The 20,142-nt window shown below is 38.1% G+C and overlaps 6 protein-coding genes across 6 annotated transcripts; 2 read left to right on the top strand and 4 right to left on the bottom strand.

The window, feature by feature from the left end:
* Nucleotides 1–93: 93 nt before the first annotated feature.
* Nucleotides 94–4,840, top strand: KOB1 (elongation defective 1 protein / ELD1 protein). Its single transcript, XM_007008720.3, has 11 exons — nucleotides 94–603; nucleotides 1,173–1,322; nucleotides 1,468–1,520; nucleotides 1,871–1,979; nucleotides 2,098–2,232; nucleotides 2,374–2,418; nucleotides 2,532–2,719; nucleotides 3,054–3,195; nucleotides 3,877–3,923; nucleotides 4,046–4,133; nucleotides 4,243–4,840. Exons 1-11 carry the CDS (start codon nucleotides 220–222, stop codon nucleotides 4,522–4,524), a joined length of 1,623 nt encoding a protein of 540 aa, XP_007008782.3. The 5' UTR covers nucleotides 94–219; the 3' UTR covers nucleotides 4,525–4,840.
* A 295-nt stretch (nucleotides 4,841–5,135) lies between these two features.
* On the bottom strand, nucleotides 5,136–7,548 carry LOC18585745 (beta-xylosidase/alpha-L-arabinofuranosidase 1-like). Its single transcript, XM_018128739.2, has 6 exons — nucleotides 7,252–7,548; nucleotides 6,992–7,161; nucleotides 6,798–6,904; nucleotides 6,355–6,696; nucleotides 5,852–6,265; nucleotides 5,136–5,749 (listed from the first exon to the last, which is right to left on the bottom strand). The coding sequence occupies exons 1-6, from the start codon at nucleotides 7,531–7,533 to the stop codon at nucleotides 5,136–5,138; spliced, it is 1,929 nt and encodes a 642-aa protein (XP_017984228.2). The 5' UTR covers nucleotides 7,534–7,548.
* A 44-nt stretch (nucleotides 7,549–7,592) lies between these two features.
* Nucleotides 7,593–8,108, bottom strand: LOC148760206 (beta-xylosidase/alpha-L-arabinofuranosidase 1-like). The gene has a single exon (XM_088802488.1). The coding sequence runs from the start codon at nucleotides 8,106–8,108 to the stop codon at nucleotides 7,593–7,595; it is 516 nt and encodes a 171-aa protein (XP_088658614.1).
* A 1,893-nt stretch (nucleotides 8,109–10,001) lies between these two features.
* On the bottom strand, nucleotides 10,002–12,959 carry LOC18585744 (beta-xylosidase/alpha-L-arabinofuranosidase 1-like). Its single transcript, XM_018128738.2, has 7 exons — nucleotides 12,750–12,959; nucleotides 12,347–12,652; nucleotides 12,088–12,257; nucleotides 11,897–12,003; nucleotides 11,456–11,797; nucleotides 10,956–11,369; nucleotides 10,002–10,851 (listed from the first exon to the last, which is right to left on the bottom strand). The coding sequence occupies exons 1-7, from the start codon at nucleotides 12,942–12,944 to the stop codon at nucleotides 10,238–10,240; spliced, it is 2,148 nt and encodes a 715-aa protein (XP_017984227.2). The 5' UTR covers nucleotides 12,945–12,959; the 3' UTR covers nucleotides 10,002–10,237.
* A 1,908-nt stretch (nucleotides 12,960–14,867) lies between these two features.
* LOC18585742 (beta-xylosidase/alpha-L-arabinofuranosidase 1-like) lies at nucleotides 14,868–17,611 on the bottom strand. Its single transcript, XM_018128737.2, has 7 exons — nucleotides 17,402–17,611; nucleotides 16,998–17,303; nucleotides 16,723–16,892; nucleotides 16,538–16,638; nucleotides 16,099–16,440; nucleotides 15,588–16,001; nucleotides 14,868–15,498 (listed from the first exon to the last, which is right to left on the bottom strand). The coding sequence occupies exons 1-7, from the start codon at nucleotides 17,594–17,596 to the stop codon at nucleotides 14,885–14,887; spliced, it is 2,142 nt and encodes a 713-aa protein (XP_017984226.2). The 5' UTR covers nucleotides 17,597–17,611; the 3' UTR covers nucleotides 14,868–14,884.
* A 1,049-nt stretch (nucleotides 17,612–18,660) lies between these two features.
* HCF153 (high chlorophyll fluorescence 153) lies at nucleotides 18,661–19,618 on the top strand. The gene is made up of 2 exons (XM_007008715.3): nucleotides 18,661–18,984; nucleotides 19,347–19,618. The coding sequence occupies exons 1-2, from the start codon at nucleotides 18,688–18,690 to the stop codon at nucleotides 19,485–19,487; spliced, it is 438 nt and encodes a 145-aa protein (XP_007008777.3). The 5' UTR covers nucleotides 18,661–18,687; the 3' UTR covers nucleotides 19,488–19,618.
* The last annotated feature ends 524 nt before the right edge of the window (nucleotides 19,619–20,142 follow it).

The raw sequence follows: 20,142 nt of genomic DNA, 5'->3' as shown, positions 1-20,142 counted from the left end.
GCCTTTAAATGTGCTTTTTTTTTTCAATTTAAATGTGCTTTTTCTCTATTCATAAATGGAAAAATCTAATTATCTAAAGAACATAAGAAAAAGAGGGAAAAGAAAAAGAAAGGAAATAATGCAACAGGACAAAACCCAAAAGGACCAAACGGCTCTCACTCCCCATTTTACACTTGAAAATTCCAAATTCCTTGGTCTCCGCCTCTGTCAGTCTCCGCCATGCCCACCCACCACCACCACCACCACCGCTCCACTCCTCTTCTCTCCTCCACCTCAGCCGCCTCATCCTCTTCCCAATCCTTCCTTTCCAAGCTGCTCCTCCTCCTAACAATCCTCCCTGTCTCTTTAGCTGCCTTAGCCTTCGTTCTCCAGTGGCGCGGCGGCAGTGTTTCCGATCCCACCGTCGTCACATCCTCCGCCACTTCTCGATGGGCCCCACTCGGGTCCCACCACGAGGTCTTCCCTGGCATGGAGACTTTCTCGTCCCTCTCCCCCAAATCCCATTCTTCTGCTGATTGCATCAATCTTGGTCGTAGCTCTTCCCCTTCATTCCCTTACTATGGAGACTGGAAATTTGGTTTTGAAGCCAATTTGAAGCCAAAGGTACGTTTTTTTTGTTCTTTTAGGAATTGATCTGAACCTATTTATTTTGTTTGCTATAGGCTGAGAATATTATGTTGGGATCGCCTTCTTGCTTCTTATGTTATTCTTTTTTTTTTTGCATAATTTTGGTTGTTGGGTTCTTTGTGTTGGGATTGATCTTGGTTCTGGTAATTGATATTTGGCGGATATTGCTTAACCACTGTGGTTTCAGCTTGGGGTCTTGTTGAATTCTCTCATTTTGGCTTTGATCCGTCTCTGTGTTTTGGATTTTAGGTTGAAATTTTTATTATTCAATTCATCGACTTCAAAGTTTTTGTCTTTCTCCCAATTGACCTGTTGTTGGAATTACAAAATTTTTGCTTTGCAAAGTTGTTTTTATCAAGTGGTTTTCCTTCTCATCAAATCAATTTTATAGTAAGCATGCATACATTCATTAGCAACAGAAGGCTTAAATCAAATTCTTACCTTCTTTTTTTTTTTTTTGGTTATTTTGTTAGCTGACTTTTCCTCCAGAAGAAATTGGAGTGATTTGTTTTTAACCTTCAGCTGTTTTGCTTCTCAAATGGCAGATTTGTGTCACGACAAGTACATCAGCTGGCTTGGAGCAGATTTTACCATGGATGTTTTATCATAAGGTTATTGGAGTCACAACCTTTTTCCTCTTTGTGGAAGGGCATGCTGCATCTCCTAACGTTTCTAGAGTTTTGGAATCTATTCCTGTGAGTTTATGAAGCCTTTGGCTTCCTCCGATTTAGTTTTGCTCTGTTTTTCATAACTATAAGTAGAATTGTTCCACTTTATTTACTTGTGGATGTCTTTTGTCCAAATTGCTTATCGCATAAGTTTTACATTGTTGCTCACCAGGGAGTAAAAGTTATATACAGAACAAGAGAGCTTGAAGAGCAGCAGGCTAAAAGGTCAATTAGCATTTCTCCTTTCATGATTGAAATACATTTCTAGGATTCTAAAGCTAAAGTGAGAAACATGGTTGTTCCCAATGTTTTTTCCTAGTATTTTGTTTAAGTAGTAGTTTACCTGAATGTGGAGGCTACTGGTGATAAGTTGTCTTTATTTTGCACTATTTCATGCTTTCTTTCATTATTTTTGTTTGTATGCATCTATATTTATCCCTTCATCTGTTTCTTTTCCAGTTCTTTAGGGACAACTTCCATATTTGTTTTTTGTCAAAACGGTTGAGTTTTGTAACTTTACTGTCAGAGTTTGTTTTCTTAATCTTATTGTTTTGGCAATTTGTTTTGGTTATCAGCCGGATCTGGAATGAAACATGGCTTTCAAGTTTCTTTTACAAGCCATGCAATTATGAACTATTTGTGAAGCAGTCTCTCAATATGGAAATGGCCATTGTCATGGCAAGGGTATGCTGTATGAATGATTCTATTTTCATGAATGGAAATACTTTGTTGGTTGTAATTGCTAGCACAATGGTCTTGACCTTATTTGATGAGTTTATTCTTTTGCATTTTGAAATTCAAGGATGCAGGAATGGACTGGATACTTCATCTTGATACTGACGAACTGATACACCCAGCTGGTGCAAGTGAATATTCTTTGAGGCAGTTGCTCCTTGATGTGCCTAGGAATGTCGATATGGTCATATTTCCAAATTATGTGAGTGGCATTATATAAATTATGAAGAAGTATATCAATAAGAGAACTTAGAATTGGTGGTTATGATTGTATATCTTGTTATTCATTTGTCATCCTGGCCTGCGGTGTTTGATAGTGGAAATTTACTCCCTTTTTGTTTAGGAGAGCAGTGTCGAACGAGATGATATCAAGGATCCTTTTAGTGAGGTAAATTTTCACTTGTCCTTTTTCCTTGCTTTTTATTACTTCAGCAAATTGAATGACTGAAGTTGAGGATTTGGAGTTTGGTACATGGCTTACTTTTCTATCCTTGCAAACAGGTATCAATGTTCAAGAAGAACTATGACCATCTTCCGAAGGACACATATTTTGGCATGTATAAAGAATCAACTCGCGGTAATCCAAACTACTTCTTGACTTATGGAAATGGGAAAGCAGCTGCTCGTATTCAGGATCATCTTCGTCCAAATGGTGCTCACAGATGGCATAATTATATGAAAACCCCAAAGTATGGTGATTCTGTCTACACATAGGAAATCATGATCAGATAACCTGATGCAGTATGAGAATCATATTTACATATATCAAATTCTTATGTAATACAATTTACTTCAATATTTGGGTGAAGGGTGGGAGAGGAGGAGGGGTGGTTGGGGGTGGGGGTGGGGGTGGGGATGGGGACCAGCTTGGTCATTGATAATGAGAGCAAGTTTTATGTTAGCATCATATCATTGATAAGCATATAACAATTGAAACTACTTGGGCGTATATTCACTCTTATCTTCTGTCTATTGGTACATAGAAATAGCACTTGTGATCATACTCGGAACAATTTTTTTCAGTGAAATCAAATTGGAGGAGGCTGCTGTTCTACATTACACATATGCCAAATTTTCAGACCTGACATCTAGACGTAATCGGTGTGGCTGCAAACCTACGAAGGAAGATGTCAAAAGATGCTTCATGTTGGAATTCGATAGAGCTGTAAGTTCAGTACCTTCTGTTATTCTTGTAGTCTTGTTTTATCTTGATATATTTGCTATTACTATTCATGAGTTGTAGTAAGTGTTGGAACATGGGAATGCAACAAGCTATTAAGGCACTAAACTAGATTTTTTTTTTTTTTAAAGCAACTAAACTAAACTAAACTAGATTTTTACCACTGGAGTTACAGACTTTTGGTATTATGCTGTCTGAAGTTTTTCTTGAGAAATTTGGGGAGTCTAAAATTAAAGGGGAAGACCATTAAGTACATGATTTAGCTAGCTAGAAGCATCAAAGATCAATTGAATAATTGACACTGATAAAAATGGGAGCAATATTTCAACTGATGTTTGATAAAGTTCCAAGTAATTCATATGGCAATATGCTGAAGGATCTGTTTTGTGGTTAATATTCCTGTGCGGTGGTCAGTGGACAGCCAAGTGAGTCTTTTGTGGCATGAGCGAGCGCCATCCTGGTTCTTGATTTCATTGAATCCTGAGTTTCCCAGTTGTTTGTCTTTTTTACTCATCTGAGAGCATGGATGAGATGTTGTGGGGTGAATTTTGTGCGTTATGTGGATGGATTGCTCTCTGATGTATAATTCTGCTTGGTATGATTGTTTTTTATATCATTTCCTTCTAAGTGTTGTGTCATTGTCTATGTAAATTTTATTCATTGCAGGCATTTATAATTGCTTCAACTGCAACAGAGGAAGAGATGCTTAACTGGTATATACTTGAATGCGGGATCTTTTTTAGTTTTTTGGGTGCTCTGTTTCATAGTCCTTCTCAACTTGAATCTAGTGTGTGAGTGTGCTGATGTAGAACTATATGGCCTCTGGTATTTGTAGGTATCGTGAACATGTTGTATGGGGTGAAAAAGACCTTAGACTGAAACTCCTGAGAAAGGGGATTTTAACTCGCATATATGCTCCTATGGTAAGAACAGTTATTAGCATTTTTGAAAATAAAGAACTCACAGGAAATTAAAACTGCCATCTTTAAATTCTGTTTGAAATGATATAAACGTTATCTCTTGCTGTCTCAGGCCATAATACAAGGTTTAAGGGAGTCTGGTGTCTTCAGCTCCATTATTGCAACTGCCCCCACTACTCTTTCAAGGGACAAGTTTTTAGCTTCCGTTGATAGTAGTAACTCATCAAGAGCTGTTCCCTCTGTGTCTTTTGCTTCAAGAAAGATTGGTAGAAGCAGAGAGCATCAGGCATCTGCTAGGAAGGTGCTAGAAATTGAAGCTAGTGCAGATCATGAGGCTGCTGTTCCACCATTGTCTCCCCCCAGTATGGACAATGACGACCTCATCAGAGAATGATGGAGTGACTGGTGCGAATGCTTCTCTATCTTCTGCTACTTTGGATGGTTTGCTTTGGAGGGATGGAATCAAGAAACAGGAGAAAGAGCACGCAGGCAGTTTCCTTGTTTTGGTGTATGGTCAGAGAGATTTTTGCTCTACAACCTGATGTTGAAGCAAGAAATCTTGTATTTTAATTCTTATCTGTAGATACCACATTATTGACATTTGAGGTTGTCATTATTTCGTATTACATTACATGGAAATGAAACGGAAGAACTGTCATATTAGTGTATTTCAGATCTTTTGGAGTTGTTACTGGAAAGTTTTCACAGAATTTTTTATTCTTTATGCTTCAAATTGTCCCTTTCATTCATGGTTTAGGCGTAAGCTTTGGCCCTTGCAATTTCACTAGGACAAATCATGATTATGAGAGCCAAGTTAGATCTATAAAACGAGAATAGCATGATTGTTAAACCATTCAGATGATTATGGTGACACTTATTTTGGTACAGAGTAAAATACAAAAGAACAGCACAAAACGAAAAACAACTGAACTTAATCCTAAGTTCCTAAAAACCAACTAATAAACAACTTAATTCCTAAAGTGAATCAACAAATCTGATACTTATCTAACTAGCAAAGCTAACATTTACATCAATTTGTTCAGATGATGTTCCCAACATAATTTTATGCAATCCAGATGGCAAAACTTTGTAACCACTGCTGTCGACAATGTTCAAGCTCTTGCAGACATTGAGCTCAAAGTTAACCTTTTGACTCTGTTTAGCAGCAACAAAAACTCTTTCAAATTCAACAACCTGTTGAAAAGGAGTTCCGACAATTCCATCCGGAGGCTTTGAGTACACAATCACCACTTCACTACCATCTTTGTCGCCGGTATTCTGGACTTCAACCTCCAAGGCTATTTTATCTTCACAAGTTAAATCATTAACCACAACAGAAGGGCATGGTTGCTGGACAGATGTGTCTGTCAATTCCAACTCGTGACAGTGCTGGGTATTATTCAGTTTAATAGGGATAGATACATTTGTGGGTGTCGTCAACTTGTAGTTAAAGCTTGTGTAGCTTAGTCCATAGGCAAAAGGATATACCGTTGAACCATTAAAGAATTTGTATGTTCTTCCAGGGTAACCTTTTTCCTCGACTGGACGTAATTGCATGGATGTCATGGGTAGCTTATCCACATAATCAGCTGTATACCATGTAACGGGTAGTCTTCCTCCTGGTAAAAAAAAAGAAAAAGAAAAAAAAATCAAATCACGTTAAGTGCTGAAATTAAGTAATTTTCTGTTGGTGAAAATCAAGCATTAAAATGGCTGCTTACCAGGATTGTACTTTCCAAAGACAACATCTGCAATGGCACGACCACCTTCCTGTCCAGGATGTCCAACCCACAAGATTCCTTTGATTTTATTATCATCCTTAGCAAATGAGATATCAACCCCACCTGCAGTCATCACTACAAGAATTACGGGACCTTTGGAGGCATTAGCAACTTGTTCGACCAAGTCCTGTTGCAAACCAGGAAGGAGGAGATCATTTCTATCATGATCCTCTCTCTCAATTGATAAATCTGTACCGACCACAAGTATAGTAGCATCTGCTTGTTTAGCAGCTTCAGTGGCTTCCGTGATCTTCGTATCATTCGGGCAATTTAGGCCAGGACATCCCTCTGCGTATATCACTTGTCCAAAGGCAGAAAAGCCCGAAAGTGGAGAAACATATCGGCAAGGGTTACCTGCAATAATGGAAGAAACCAACATTGAGTAACTGAACAATTACATGGCAATCAAATGTGAAAACTGTTATATATGATATTGTTACAACCTTCATAATTTCCGAGCATTTGTTTCGTAGCGTTGGCAAGTGGCCCGATTATTGCCAGGGTCTTAAACGCTTCAGGGTTCAATGGCAAAGTTGCATCAACATTGTTGAGAAGTACAATTCCTTCCCTAGCTGCTTGCCCTGCCAATTCAACGTGTTCTTGTGTACATATATCTTTCTTTCCAAGTGACTTAAAAGATGGACTTCCATCGAAGAATCCAAGCCTCATTAGTACCACAAAGAGGTACTTTAAAGATTTATCAACATCTGCCTCATTAACTTTTCCTTGCTTGACTGACTTTTCAAGAGACTTAGGGTAAGTGTCTCCACAATCCAGATCTAAACCTGCAACAACATGCATGAAAGAAAATCTTCTTTAGTCTGTGCTCAAACTATAAACATTACTCTTAAAAATTGCATTTAGCCAATATATATCAGCTACTAGCCTGCTTTTAGTGTCTGCGCCACGGCATCTTCCGGTGTATCACCGAGCCAATTCATTTTGTTATCGTTGTGCATCACTTCAATGGAATCACAATCTGCAACTATATATCTGCAAAACAGGATTAAAAAATCAAAGTAAATAAAATTTATTTCAACATCTCTGACAACAAAAGGACTAGTAGGTTTTCTTGTATACCCGTTAAGTTTCCACTCTTCTCTGAATGTTTTTTTCAAAAGAAAGGGATCAGCGCAAGTTGGAACTTTGTTGACTTTATTGAAAGAGCACATTACGCTGCTCACATCACCATCTCTAACACACATTTCAAATGGACGAAGAAAAGTTTCCACCATATCTTGCTCAGTCACCTTCATTCAAACAAGAAAAAAACTTCAATTTGCTTATCAATATGATGCCGACGTTTTCATCTATATATACATATACTGCACTGAATTTACCTGTGCATCGAATGTCTGTCGATTAACTTTCTTCCAGTTATCAAGATCATAAGCAGCGAAATGTTTGCAACATGCAGAAACCTTAAGAGGCCTAGAGCCAGGATCTGCTGTATGTTCTTGTCCTTCAATATCTTGCAAACCTCTTACATAATTAACGCCATACACACCGACCACGAAAGGATCTTCTCCAGACGTCTCGGTGATCCTTCCCCATCTAGGGTCCCTTACGGGATTTATGTTTGGACTCCAATAGGTTAACCCACCTTGCCCCAGATTGTACATTGCCCTTGCTTCTGTTGAAACGACCTGTATATATGCATATAACAACAACAGTTACAATGTTATTCACTATCATCAAAAAAGCCAAAAAAAAAAAAAACCGATGTACATTGTGAAACAATTCCTACCTTTCCAATGGCATTCCAAAGCGACTTATTAAAGGATGCAGTTGTGTGGATAACGGTAGGAAAGCTTGTTGCACCAGGAACAAGCTCAGTAAAGAATGTGCCGCGGCCGACATGTGCGACACCATGCAAAGCTTCAGACCACCATTGATATTTGGGCAACCTAAATCTTGGTATAGGCTTAGAAACGTTGTCTCCCATCCAATGCACCTTCTCTGTTAAATTCATTCTATCCACCAAGTCTTTAGCTCTAACTTCATATGGAAGACTTGTGTCGCAATATCCTATGTCAGACATGTTCACATTCCTCGCTTCCCACTCGTGAGGATCACAAACTATAGAAGGTGGGTCTCCTTGCTGCTTAAGATCACCACCAAATGCTAAACAAATAGGTAAAAAGTAAATAATAACGAGGGAAAGAGCACAAAGAACATTGAAGCTCTGTGCAGCCATGGTTTAACTTTTTTTGTGTCTGCGTGTGGACTGTGGAGAATGTGAGGATAGATGACCCTTCTTATAGAAAAGTATAATTCAACAAGATATTAGATTATTTGATAAGCACTATCATGTAAAATTTGATAAGCACTATCATGTAAAATTTGATAAAGCTATGAGCACTATATTTTTATCCAAATCTAAAAATTGACCAGTTGTTGGAATTTAAAAGTTTCTGCTTTATGATATTTTTTTGTAAAGTGGTTTTCTTTCTTATCAAATCAATTTTATGGTGAGCATGCATTCATTCATTATCAACAGAAGGCCTAAATCAAGTTCATACCTTCCATTGGTACATTAGTAATTGAAACTACCTGACTTGTGAGAATGATAGTAGCTTTTATTCACTATCATTTCCGGTCTATTGGTACACAGAAATGGCATTCTGATCATACTCGGTACAATTTTTTTTTAGTGAAATCAAATTGGGAGGATGTTGCTGTTCTACACTTTCACGTATGCCAAATTTTCGGACCTGACATCTAGACGTGATCAGTGTGGCTGCAAACCTACCAAGGAAGATGTCAGAAGATTCTTTATGTTGGAATTTGATAGAGCTATAAGTTCAGTACCTTCTGTTATTCTTGTATTTTTGTTTATCTTGATATCTTTGCTACTGCTATTCACGAGTTGTAGTAAGTGTTGGAATATGGGAAATACAACAAGCTATTAAGGCACTAAACTAGATTTTTTTTTTTTTTTGAAAAGCCACTAAAACATTTACCACTGGAGTTACAGACTTTTGGTATCATGCTGTCTGAAGTTTTTCTTGGGAAATTTGGGGAGTCTAAAATTAAAGGGGAAGACCATTGCATACTTGATTTAGGTAGCTAGAAGCATCGAAGATGAATAATTGACACTGATAAAAATGGGAGCAATGTTTCGACTGATGTTTGATAAAGTTCCAAGCAATTGATAAGGCAATATGCTGAGTTTGTGGTTAATATTCCTGTGAGGCGGTCAGTGCACAGCCAAGTAAGTATTATGCGGCATGAGTGAGCACCATCTTGGTTCTTGATTTCATCAAATCCTGAGACCATGGACCAGATGTTGTGGGGTGAATTTTGTGCTTTATGTGGTTGGATTGCTCTCTGATGTATATTTTGGCTTGGTATGATTGTTTTTTATATCATTTCCTTCTAACTGTTGTGTCATCGTCTATGTAAACTTTATTCATTGCAGGCATTTATAATTGCTTCAACTGCAACAGAGGAAGAGATGCTTAACTGGTATATACTTGAGTGCAGCGTCTTTTTCTTTTTTTGGGTGCACTGCTTCATTGTCCCTTTCAACTTGAATCTGGTGTGTGAGTTTGCTGACGTAGAACTATTGGTCTCTTGTCATCAAGAGCTGGCATCAGGCATCTGCTAGGAAGGTGCTAGAAATTGAAGCTAGTGCAGCTCATGAGGCTGCTCTTCCACCATTGTCAGCCCCCAGTATGGACAATAACGACTTCATCAGAGAATGATGGAGTTTCTGGTGTGAATGCTTCTCTCTCTTCTCCTACTTTGGATGGTTTGCTTTGAAGGGATGGAATCAAGAAACAAGAGAAAGAGCAGGCAGGCAGTTTTCTTGTTGTGGTGTATAGTCAGAGAGACTTCTGCTCTGCAACTTGATGTTGAAGCAAGAAATCTTGTATTTTAATTCTTATCCGTAGATACCACAGTATTGACATTTGGGGTTGTCATTATTTCTTAGTTCATTATATGGAAATGAAACAGAAAATCTGTCATATTGGTGTATTTCAGATCTTTTGGACTAGTTACTAGAAAGTTTTCACAGAATTTGTTATTCTCTATGCTTCAAATTGTCCTTTCATACATGGTTTAAGCATAAGCTTTGGCCCATGCAGTTTCACTAGTACAAATCATGATTAAGAGAGCCAAGTTAGTTCTATAGAAGGAGAATAGCCTAAGAATCATGATTGTTAATCCATTCAGATGATTATGGTGACACTTATTTCGGTACAGAGTAAAATACAAAAGAACAGCACAAAACAAAAAACAAATGAACTTAATTCTAAGTTCCTATAAACCAACTAATAAACAACTTAATTCCTAAAATGAATCAACAAATCTGATACTTATCTAGCTAGTAAAGCTGACATTTACATCAATTTGTTCGGATGATGTTCCCAACAAAATTTTATGCAACCCAGATGGCAAAAGTGTGTAACCACTGCCGTCGACAATGTTCAAGCTCTTGCACGCATTCAGCTCAAAGTTAACCTTTTGACTCTGTTTTGCAGCCACAAAAACTCTTTCAAATCCAACAACTTGTTTAAAAGGAGTTCCCACAATTCCATCCGGAGGCTGTGAGTACACAATCACGACTTCGCTACCATCTTTGTCGCCGGTATTCTGGACTTCAACCTCCCAGGCTATTTTATCTTCACAAGTTAAATCATTAACCACAACAGAAGGGCATGGTTGCTGGACAGATGTGTCTGTCAATTCCAACTCACGACAGTGCTGGGTATTATTCAGTTTAATAGGGATAGACACATTTGTGGGTGTCGTCACCTTGTAGTCAAAGCTTGTGTAGCTTAGTCCATACGCAAAAGGGTATACCGTTGAACCGTTGAAGAATTTGTATGTTCTTCCAGGGTAACCTTTTTCCTCGAATGGACGTAATTGCATGGATGTCATGGGTAGCTTATCCACATAATCAGCTGTGTACCATGTAAGTGGTAGTCTTCCTCCTGGTAAAAACAACAAAAAAAGGAAAAAAAAATCAAATCATGTTAAGTGATTATATTAAGTAATTTTCTGTTGGTGAAAATCAAGCATTAAAATGGCTGCTTACCAGGATTGCATTTTCCAAAGACAACATCTGCAATGGCACGACCACCTTCCTGACCAGGATGTCCAACCCACAAGATTCCTTTGATTTTATTATCATCCTTAGCGAATGAGATATCAACCCCACCTGCGGTCATCACTACAAGAATTACCGGACCTTTGGAGGCATTAGCAACTTGTTCGACCAAGTCCTTTTGCAAACCAGGAAGGAGGAGATCCTCTCTATCCAGTCCCTCTCCCTCAATTGATAAATCTGTACCGACCACAAGTATAGTAGCATCTGCTTGTTTAGCAGCTTCGGTGGCTTGCAAGATCAACGTATCATTCGGGCATTTTACGCCAGGACATCCCTGTTCGTATATCACTTCTCCGAAGGCTGAAAAGCCCGAAAGTGGAGAAACATATCGGCAAGGGTTACCTGCAATAATCGAAGAAACCAATATTGAGTAACTGAACAATAAAATGGCAATCAAATATGGAAACCATTATATATGATGTTGCAACCTTCATAATTTCCGATCATTGCAGTCGTAGCATTGGCATGTGGCCCAATTATTGCCAGGGTCTTAAAGGCATCAGGGTTCAATGGCAAAGTTGCATCAAGATTCTTTAGAAGCACGATTCCTTCCCTAGCCGCTTCCACTGCCAAGTCAATGTGTTTGTCGGTACATATATCATTCTTTCCAAGTGACATAAAAGATGGACTTCCATCAAAGAATCCAAGTCTCATTAGTACCGTATAGAGGTACTTTAAAGATGTATCAACATCTGCCTCATTAACTTTTCCTTGCCTGACTGAATTTTCAAGAGCATTAGGGTAATTGACTCCACAGTCCAGATCTACACCTGTAACATGCATGAAAGAAAATCTTCTTTTTAATCTGTGCTCAAACTACAAACATTACTGTTAAAAATGCATTTGGCTAATGTTTGTTAGCGACTAGCCTGCTTTGATTGTCTGTGCCACGGCATCTTCCGGTGTATCACCGAGCCAATTAATTTTTGTATCATTATGTATCATTTCAATGGCATCACAATCTGAAATTATGTATCTGCAAAAGAGGATTAGAAAATTAAACAAAATAAAATTTATTTCAACATCTTTGACAACAAAAGAACTAGGTTTTCTTGTATACCCGTTAAGTTTCCACTCTTCTCTAATCGTTTGTTTTAAAAGAATGGGATCAGCGCAAGATGGAATTTTGTTGACTTGATTGTAAGAGCACATTACACTACTCACATCACCATCTTTAATACACATTTCAAATGGACGAACAAAAGTTTCCACCATATCTTGCTCAGTCACCTGCATTCAAAGAAAAGAAAAACAGCTTCAATTTGCTTATCAATATGATAGGTTTTCATTTATATATACATATATGTCACTGAAATTACCAGTGCATCGAATGTGAATCGATTAACATCTTGCCACAAATCGAGATCATAAGCAGCGTAATGTTTGCAGCATGCAGCAACCTTAAGGGGTCTAGAGCCAGGATCTTCTGCTTGTTCTTGTCCTTCAACATCTTGCAAACCTCTTACATAATTAACGCCATACACACCGACCACGAAAGGATCTTCTCCAGACGTCTCGGTGATCCTTCCCCATCTTGGGTCCCTTACGGGATTTATGTTTGGACTCCAAAAGGTCAACCCAGCTTGCCCCAGATTGTACATTGCCCTTGCTTCTGTTGAAACAACCTGTATATATGCATATTACAACAACAGTTACGATGTTATTCATTGTCATTTAAAAAAAAAAAATAAGACTAGATGTGGATGGTGAAATAATTTCTACCTTTCCAATGGCATTCCAAAGCGACTGGTTAAAGGCTGCTGTTGTGAGGATAACGGTGGGAAAGCTTGTTGCACCGGGAACAATCTCAGTAAAGAATGCGCCATAGCCAAAATGTGAGACACCATGCAAAGCTTCAGACCACCATTTATAGTCAGGCAACCCCAATCTTGGTATACCAGAAGCCCGATCTCCCATCTGTTGCGCCTTCTCTTTTAATGTCATTCTATCCACCAAATCTTTAGCTCTCACATCATACGGAAGACTCTTGTCGCAATATCCCATCTCAGCCATGTTCACGCCCCTCGCTTCCCACAATTTAGGATCACAAACGTAAGAAGGTGGTGCTGGTATAGGCTTAAGATCACCACCAAATGCTAAACAAATAGGCAAAAAGTAAATAATAACGAGGCAAAGAGTGCAAAGAACATTGAAGCTTTGTGCAGCCATGGTTTAACTCTTTTTTAATTTTTTGTGTCTGCGTCTGGACTGGGGAAAATCTGATAGGTGACCATTCTTATAGAAAAGTATAAGTCAGTCAGATCAAATAGTTTAGATTAATGTCAACAAGATATTAGATTATTTGATAAGCACTATAAAATTTGATAAAGATAACCTACGGATACAATAATTTATCCAAATCAAAATATTGACCTGTTGTATAAAGTTACTTTTGTCAAGTGTTTTTCTTCCTTATCAAATCAATTTTATAGTAAGCATGCATACATCCGATATCAACAGAAGGCCTAAATCAAGTTCATACCTTCTTTTTTTTTTTGGTTATTTTTTGTTAGATGACTTTTCCTCCAGAAGAAATTAATTGGAGTGATTTGTTTATAACCTTTAGCTGTTTTGCTTCTCAAATAGCAGATTTGTATTTACAACAAGTACATCAGCTGGCTTGGATTAGATTTTACCATGGATGTTTTATCATCAGGCTATTGGAGTCACAACCTTTTTCCTCTTTGTGGAAGGGCATGCTTCATCTCTTTCTAGAGTTTTGGAATATATTCCTGTGAGTTTATGAAGCCTTTGGCTTCCTCCGATTTAGTTTTGTTCTGTTTTTCATAACTCTAAGTAGAATTGTTCCAGTTGATTTACTTGTGATTGCCATTGGTCCAAATTGCTTATAGCATAAGTTATATGTTGGTGCTTTCCGGGAAGTAAAATTTCTATACAGAACAAAAGAGCCTGAGGAGCAGCAGGCTAAATGGTCAATTAGCATTTCTCCTTTGATGATTGAAATACATTTCTTGGAGTCAGTTTAGCTGTATGTGGAGGCTACTAGTGTTAAGTTGTTCTTATTTTGCACTATTTCATGCTCTCTTTCATTATATTTGTGTGCATGCATCTATGTTTACCCCATGAACTGTTTCTTTTCCAGTTCTTTAGGACAACTTTCATTTTCTTTTTGGTCAAAATGGTTTTGTGTTTTGTAGCTTTACTGTCAGAGTTTGTTTAATTCTCTTGGCAATTTTTTGTGGTTAACAGCCGGATCTGGAATGAAACATGGCTGTCAAGTTTCTTTTACAAGCCACGCAATTATGAACTATTAGTGAAGCAGTCTCTCAATATGGAAATGGCCATTTTCTTGGAAAGGTATGCTGACCTTATTTGATATGAGTTTATTATTTTGCATTTTGAAATTCAAGGATGCAGGAATGGACTGGATACTTCATCTTGATACTGATGAACTGATACACCCAGCTGGTGCAAGTGAATATTCTTTGAGGCAGTTGCTCCTTGATGTGCCTAACAAGGTCGATATGGTCATATTTCCAGATTATGTGAGTGGCATTATATAAATTATTAAGAAATTATATCAATAAGGGAACTTGGACTTGGTGGTTATGATTGTATATCTTGTTGTTCATTTGTAATCCTGGCCTGCGGTGAGAGCAGCAGTAAGCATTCAAGGTGATATATAAAGAAGGCTTGCAAAAGGGAAAACTGGTAAATAGACCTTCAAATGACTGAATTCATTAACCAAAATTTCATAAACACTTAAAAGAAATAGAAGGCAAAATCAACTAAACTCAATCCTATCAAAACCTAGACAACTTAATTCCTAAAATGCTTTAAATGTATAAACAAAACTGGCACTTTCTGCTGAGAAAAAAAAAAAAACTGGTACTTATCTACCTAGCAAAGCTGACATCTACTTCTATTTGTTCGGATGATGTTCCCAAAGCAATTTTGTGCAACCCAGAGGGCAAAATTCTGTAACCACTGCTGTCGACAATGTTCAGGCTCTTGCACGCATTCAGCTCAAACTCAACCTTTTGACTCTGCTTTGCAGCAACAAAAACTCTTTCAAATCCAACAACTTGTTTGAAAGGAGTTCCCACAATTCCCTCCGGAGGCTTTGAGTACACAATCACCACTTCACTACCATCTTTGTCGCCTGTGTTCTGGACTTCAACCTCAAAGGCTATTTTATCTTCACAAGTTAAATCATTAACTACAACAGAAGGGCATGGTTGCTCGACGGATGTGTCTGTCAATTCCAACTCGCGACATTGTTGGTTCTTATTCAGTTTAATTGGGATGGATACATTTGTGGGTGTCGTCACCTTGTAGTTAAAGGTTGTGTAGCTTAGTCCATATGCAAAAGGATATACCACTGAACCATTGAAGAATTTGTATGTTCTTCCAGGGTAGCCTTTTTCCTCAACTGGACGTAATGGCATGGATGTCATGGGTAGCTTACTCACATAATCAGCTGTATACCATGTAAGGGGTAGTCTTCCTCCTGGTAAAGGCAACAAAAAAAAGAATGAGATTAAAATGCTTCAAGCAATTTTTTATTAGGTAAAGTCAAGCATTAAAATGGCTGCTTACCAGGATTGTATTTTCCGAAGACAACATCTGCAATGGCACGACCACCTTCCTGTCCAGGATGTCCAACCCACAAGATTCCTTTGATTCTATTATTATCCTTAGCAAATGAGATATCAACCCCACCTGCACTCATCACTACAAGAATTACTGGACCTTTGGAGGCATTAGCAACTTGGTTGATCAAATCCTTCTGCAAACCAGGAAGGAGGAGATCATATCTATCCCTTGACTCTTCCTCAATTGTTCTATCGGTACCTACTACAAGTATGGTAGCATCTGCTTGCTTAGCAGCTTCGGTGGCTTGCAAGATCAAGGTATCATTCGGGCATTTTACGTTAGGGCATCCTTGTTCGTATATCACTTGTCCAAAGGCAGAAAAGCCCGAAAGTGGAGAAACATATTGGCAAGGCAAACCTGCAATAGTGAAAGAAAGCAATATTGAGTAAATTAATGAACTGAACAATAACACGGCAATCAAATGTGTAACAGTTATATATGATCTTGTTACAACCTTCATAATTTCCGAGCATTTGTTTCGTAGCATTGGCAAGTGGCCCGATTATTGCCAGGGTCTTAAACGCATCAGGGTTCAATGGCAAAGTTGCATCAACATTGTTGAGAAGTACAATTCCTTCCCTGGCTGCTTCTGCTGCCAATTCAATGTGGTCTTGAGTACATACATCATCCTTTCCAAATGACGTAAAAGATGGACTTCCATCAAAGAATCCAAGCCTCATCAGTACCACATAGAGGTACTTTAGAGATGTATCAATTTCTGCCTCATTAGCTTTTCCTTGCTTGACTGAATTTTCAAGAGCATTAGGGTAAGTGACTCCACAGTCCAGATCTAAACCTGTAACATGCATGAAAGAAAATCTTTTTTAGTCTGTGCTCAAACTACAAACATTACTCTTAAAAATGCATTTGGCTGATATATGTTAGCTACTAGCCTGCTTTTAGGGTCTGTGCCACGGCTTCTTCTGGTGTATCATCAAGCCAACGCTGTTCTTTATGTATCACTTCAACGGAATCACAATCTGAAACTATATATCTGCAAAAGAGGATTAAAAGATTAAACTAAATAAAATTTATTTCAACATCTCTGACAACAAAAGGACTCGGCTTTTTTGCATACCCGTTAAGTTTCCACTCTTCCCTGAGTGTTTGTTTTAAAAGAATGGGATCAGCGCAAGTTGGAACTTTGTTGACTTGATTGTAAGAGCACATTACACTACTCACATCACCATCTTTAACACACATTTCAAATGGACGAAGAAAAGTTTCAACCATATCTTGCTCAGTCACCTTCATTAAAAGAGGAAAAAACAAAAAAAGGAGAAACAGCTTCAATTTGCCTATCAATATGATACTGAAATTTTCATCAATATATGTATATGTCACTGAAATTACCTGTGCGTCAAATTTCAATCGATCAAACTCATACCAGTTATCAACATCATAAGCAGCGTAATGTTTGCAACATGCTGAAACCTTAAGAGGTCTAGAGCCAGGATCTGCTGTATGTTCTTGTCCTTCAACATCTTGCAAACCTCTTACATAATTAGCGCCATACACACCGACCACGAAAGGATCTTCTCCTGACGTCTCGGTGATTCTTCCCCATCTAGGGTCCCTTACGGGATTTATGTTTGGACTCCAATAGGTTAATCCACCTTGCCCCAGATTGTACATTGCCCTTGCTTCTGTTGAAACAACCTGTATATATGCATATAACAACAACAGTTACAATGTTATTCATTATCATTAAAAACGAAAACAAAATAACTAGATATAGATGGTGAAATAATTTCTACCTTTCCAATGGCATTCCAAAGCGACTGGTTAAAGGCTGCTGTTGTGTGGATAACGGTGGGAAAGCTTGTTGCACCAGGAACGATCTCAGTGAAGAATGTGCCAGGGCCAACATTTGAGACACCATGCAAAGCTTCAGACCACCAATTATAGGCAGGCAACCCCAATCTTGGTATACTAGAAGCGTTATTTCCCATCTGTTGCACCTTCTCTGCTAATGTCAATCTATCCACCAAGTCTTTCGCTCTAACTTCATAAGGAAGGCTTTTGTCGCAATATCCAATGGCAGACATGTTCATACCCCTCAATTCCCACTTATGAGGATCACAAACGTAAGAAGGTAGGTCTGCTATTGGCTTAATATCACCGCCTGCTACAAAAATAGGTAAGAAGTAAATAATAAGGAAGAAAAGAATACGAAGAACCTTGAACCTTTGTGCAGCCATGGTTTAACTTCTTTTTTTTTTGTGTGTGCTTGTGGACTGTGGATAATGTGAGGGTAGTTGACCCTTTTTATACAGAAATATTAGGTCAGTCACATCAAGTAGTTTAGTTTAATACCAACAACATATTTAGAATATTTAATAAACACTACTATCATATAAAATTCTATAAATATTATAACCTATGAGTGCTATTTTTTTAATCTAAATTCCCAAAATAAAAAAACTCTATTTACTCCATAACACTTACTTTAATCCCATAAATTTGAAGGGAGTAAATAAATAAATAAGAAGGAGAAACCATGCAAATATGTGATAGTTGGAATAAAGATATTAATGGAGGTACAGAAACACTAACCTTCTAATTAACAATATTAAATTTGGGTATCATGACCTATATATTCTCCTTTCTTACCCAAACTTTCCTTCTCAATCAAATTGACTTGTGTTACAATCACTAATTATTAATTAATTAACTTGTTTATTATTATTAATTTGTTTGTTATTCATTATGACTTAAATACAAGACATTTTTCAATTTTTTACAACCTCTTCCACACATTATTAATTTTATTAGGAGTCTCATGCCATATATATATATATATGTATATATATAATATAGTATTTATATAGAAATCCTCAATGTCAAGCTTTAATTATGAATCTTAATGCTTAGGGTGTGTTTGCTGTTGTTTTTGTTTTATGTTTTGTATTTTTTTTTTTTGAAAACAACAATGAAATGATGTAATTCCACTAGTAAAAAAACCAAACACGGCCTTAACTGACTTTCAAAACGTATAAATACGCCAGCGAATGCCATCCGAACTTCCAACAAAGTACCAGCAATGGCGAGTCTCTCCATCACCAGCACCATCAGCTCATTCTCACCCTCGGTCGTTCTCTGTCCCCCAGTCGCACGTACATCCTCCAGGCCTCTGGGCTTGCCAACTCCGCCGGCTGTTGCGTTCTCCAGCCACCTATATCATCACCGTAAACCGAGAGGGTTGGCGGTGGTGACACGTGCGGGTCCCAACACCAGCAGCTACGTGTTCGCGGTGGTGTTCCCGCTGTCTCTCCTGGCGGTTACCATCTTCACTTCTATCAAGATTGCTGATAAGCTTGACAAAGACTTCCTTGAAGATGTAATAAATATCTAAAAATCATGCCTTTTTCATTTTCTTTCTTTGTGAATTCTCCTCTTCTTCGTGTTGGGGCTTAGCTCTTTGGCAATTTTCAGTTGTGCTTAAAGCGGGCGGCTTATTCAGATCGTATAAAATCTGGGTCTTTTTGAATAAGATTTGTTGATTCGTGAGGATGGGAAATTTGAGGAGCATGTAATGCCCATTGGGTGTTTGATAAAAGTGCGGAATGGTTTCGTGTTGATATTCGTTCTAATCAATCTTGTTGGTGTAATTGATACTGGCCAGTCTCAGCTTCTGCTTTAGACAATGCCCTTACTCTAAGTATTATTCATAATCTAACCTCGGATTGTTTTGTGGTGCAGCTTACCATTAATCAAGCAATAAGGGAAGCAGATGAAGACGATGGTGGTATTGATGCTGACGATGATGAAATCTCTTTGGAGGACATAGTGCAAGAACCCGTGCTTCCACGCACTCGAAACCGGCCCAAGAGGGAAGTGTAGGCAGCATATCTTTGTTTCATACTTGTATTAATTGTATAATTCTTTTTTTCAGAATGTAGATGTACTCATTGAAATATCCATCGGAATAATGAAATTTGTGGGAAAAAAGCATTTGATTTTGAGCTTCTTAATTGAACTTTGTCATGCTAGTGTTTATAACATGCATCTTTTTTGGGTTTCTTTTTCTTGCAAGGCTATTGATAAGATGCATTTTGATTTAATTATTGGTTCGTTCTTGGGCATTGTGTGGCCATGGTATGTGAACCAGCCATGATAGCATCCATTTGGGCACAGATGTTGCAACTTCATGAAGGTAAAATGGTTGTCATTAAAGGAGAAACATTGTACATGATTTGATTGGGGGTGGGGGTGGGGGTGGGTGTTTTGGTTTGGCAAATCAAGGGGAAATACCTATGGGAAGCAGGGCATTGAGTCTATGTACACGACTACTGACCCAAGTCAACCAACCGCATCAAATGTAAAGAAAGAGCAAATTCCACGCAATTTGTTGGATGAGCAAATCAAAAGCATATTCCACGGAATTCCGCAGATGGAATGAAATTGACAAGAAAACTAGATTAATCTCTATGTATCACCACTTGGAATGGACAGCCTGAACCTGAAAGCAACTTCCTCACCGAACTCCATTATTTTT

This window comes from Theobroma cacao, chromosome 10 (genome assembly GCF_053813885.1).
Source record: "Theobroma cacao isolate CCN51 chromosome 10, ASM5381388v1, whole genome shotgun sequence".
NCBI classification, from domain to species: Eukaryota; Viridiplantae; Streptophyta; class Magnoliopsida; order Malvales; family Malvaceae; genus Theobroma; species Theobroma cacao.
This window is presented reverse-complemented; position numbering and strand designations above follow the sequence as displayed.

Excerpts from the sequence above, each read along its gene's own strand:
- HCF153 (XM_007008715.3), top strand. The coding sequence starts at position 18,688 with ATGGCGAGTCTCTCCATCACCAGCACCATCAGCTCATTCTCACCCTCG. Across the intron at positions 18,985-19,346 it reads ACAAAGACTTCCTTGAAGAT|CTTACCATTAATCAAGCAAT; the intron begins GTAATAAATATC and ends TTTGTGGTGCAG.
- LOC18585742 (XM_018128737.2), bottom strand. The coding sequence starts at position 17,596 with ATGGGAAATAACGCTTCTAGTATACCAAGATTGGGGTTGCCTGCCTAT. Across the intron at positions 16,441-16,537 it reads GGCACAGACCCTAAAAGCAG|GTTTAGATCTGGACTGTGGA; the intron begins GCTAGTAGCTAA and ends TGCATGTTACAG. Across the intron at positions 16,002-16,098 it reads AATGCTCGGAAATTATGAAG|GTTTGCCTTGCCAATATGTT; the intron begins GTTGTAACAAGA and ends TCACTATTGCAG.
- LOC18585744 (XM_018128738.2), bottom strand. The coding sequence starts at position 12,944 with ATGGGAGATCGGGCTTCTGGTATACCAAGATTGGGGTTGCCTGACTAT. Across the intron at positions 12,258-12,346 it reads GATTCACATTCGATGCACTG|GTGACTGAGCAAGATATGGT; the intron begins GTAATTTCAGTG and ends CTTTGAATGCAG. Across the intron at positions 10,852-10,955 it reads CTTTGGAAAATGCAATCCTG|GAGGAAGACTACCACTTACA; the intron begins GTAAGCAGCCAT and ends TGTTTTTACCAG.
- LOC148760206 (XM_088802488.1), bottom strand. The coding sequence starts at position 8,108 with ATGGCTGCACAGAGCTTCAATGTTCTTTGTGCTCTTTCCCTCGTTATT.
- KOB1 (XM_007008720.3), top strand. The coding sequence starts at position 220 with ATGCCCACCCACCACCACCACCACCACCGCTCCACTCCTCTTCTCTCC. Across the intron at positions 604-1,172 it reads AAGCCAATTTGAAGCCAAAG|ATTTGTGTCACGACAAGTAC; the intron begins GTACGTTTTTTT and ends CTCAAATGGCAG. Across the intron at positions 2,233-2,373 it reads TGGTCATATTTCCAAATTAT|GAGAGCAGTGTCGAACGAGA; the intron begins GTGAGTGGCATT and ends CTTTTTGTTTAG.
- LOC18585745 (XM_018128739.2), bottom strand. The coding sequence starts at position 7,533 with ATGTACAATCTGGGGCAAGGTGGGTTAACCTATTGGAGTCCAAACATA. Across the intron at positions 7,162-7,251 it reads GACAGACATTCGATGCACAG|GTGACTGAGCAAGATATGGT; the intron begins GTAAATTCAGTG and ends GTTTGAATGAAG. Across the intron at positions 5,750-5,851 it reads CTTTGGAAAGTACAATCCTG|GAGGAAGACTACCCGTTACA; the intron begins GTAAGCAGCCAT and ends TTTTTTTACCAG.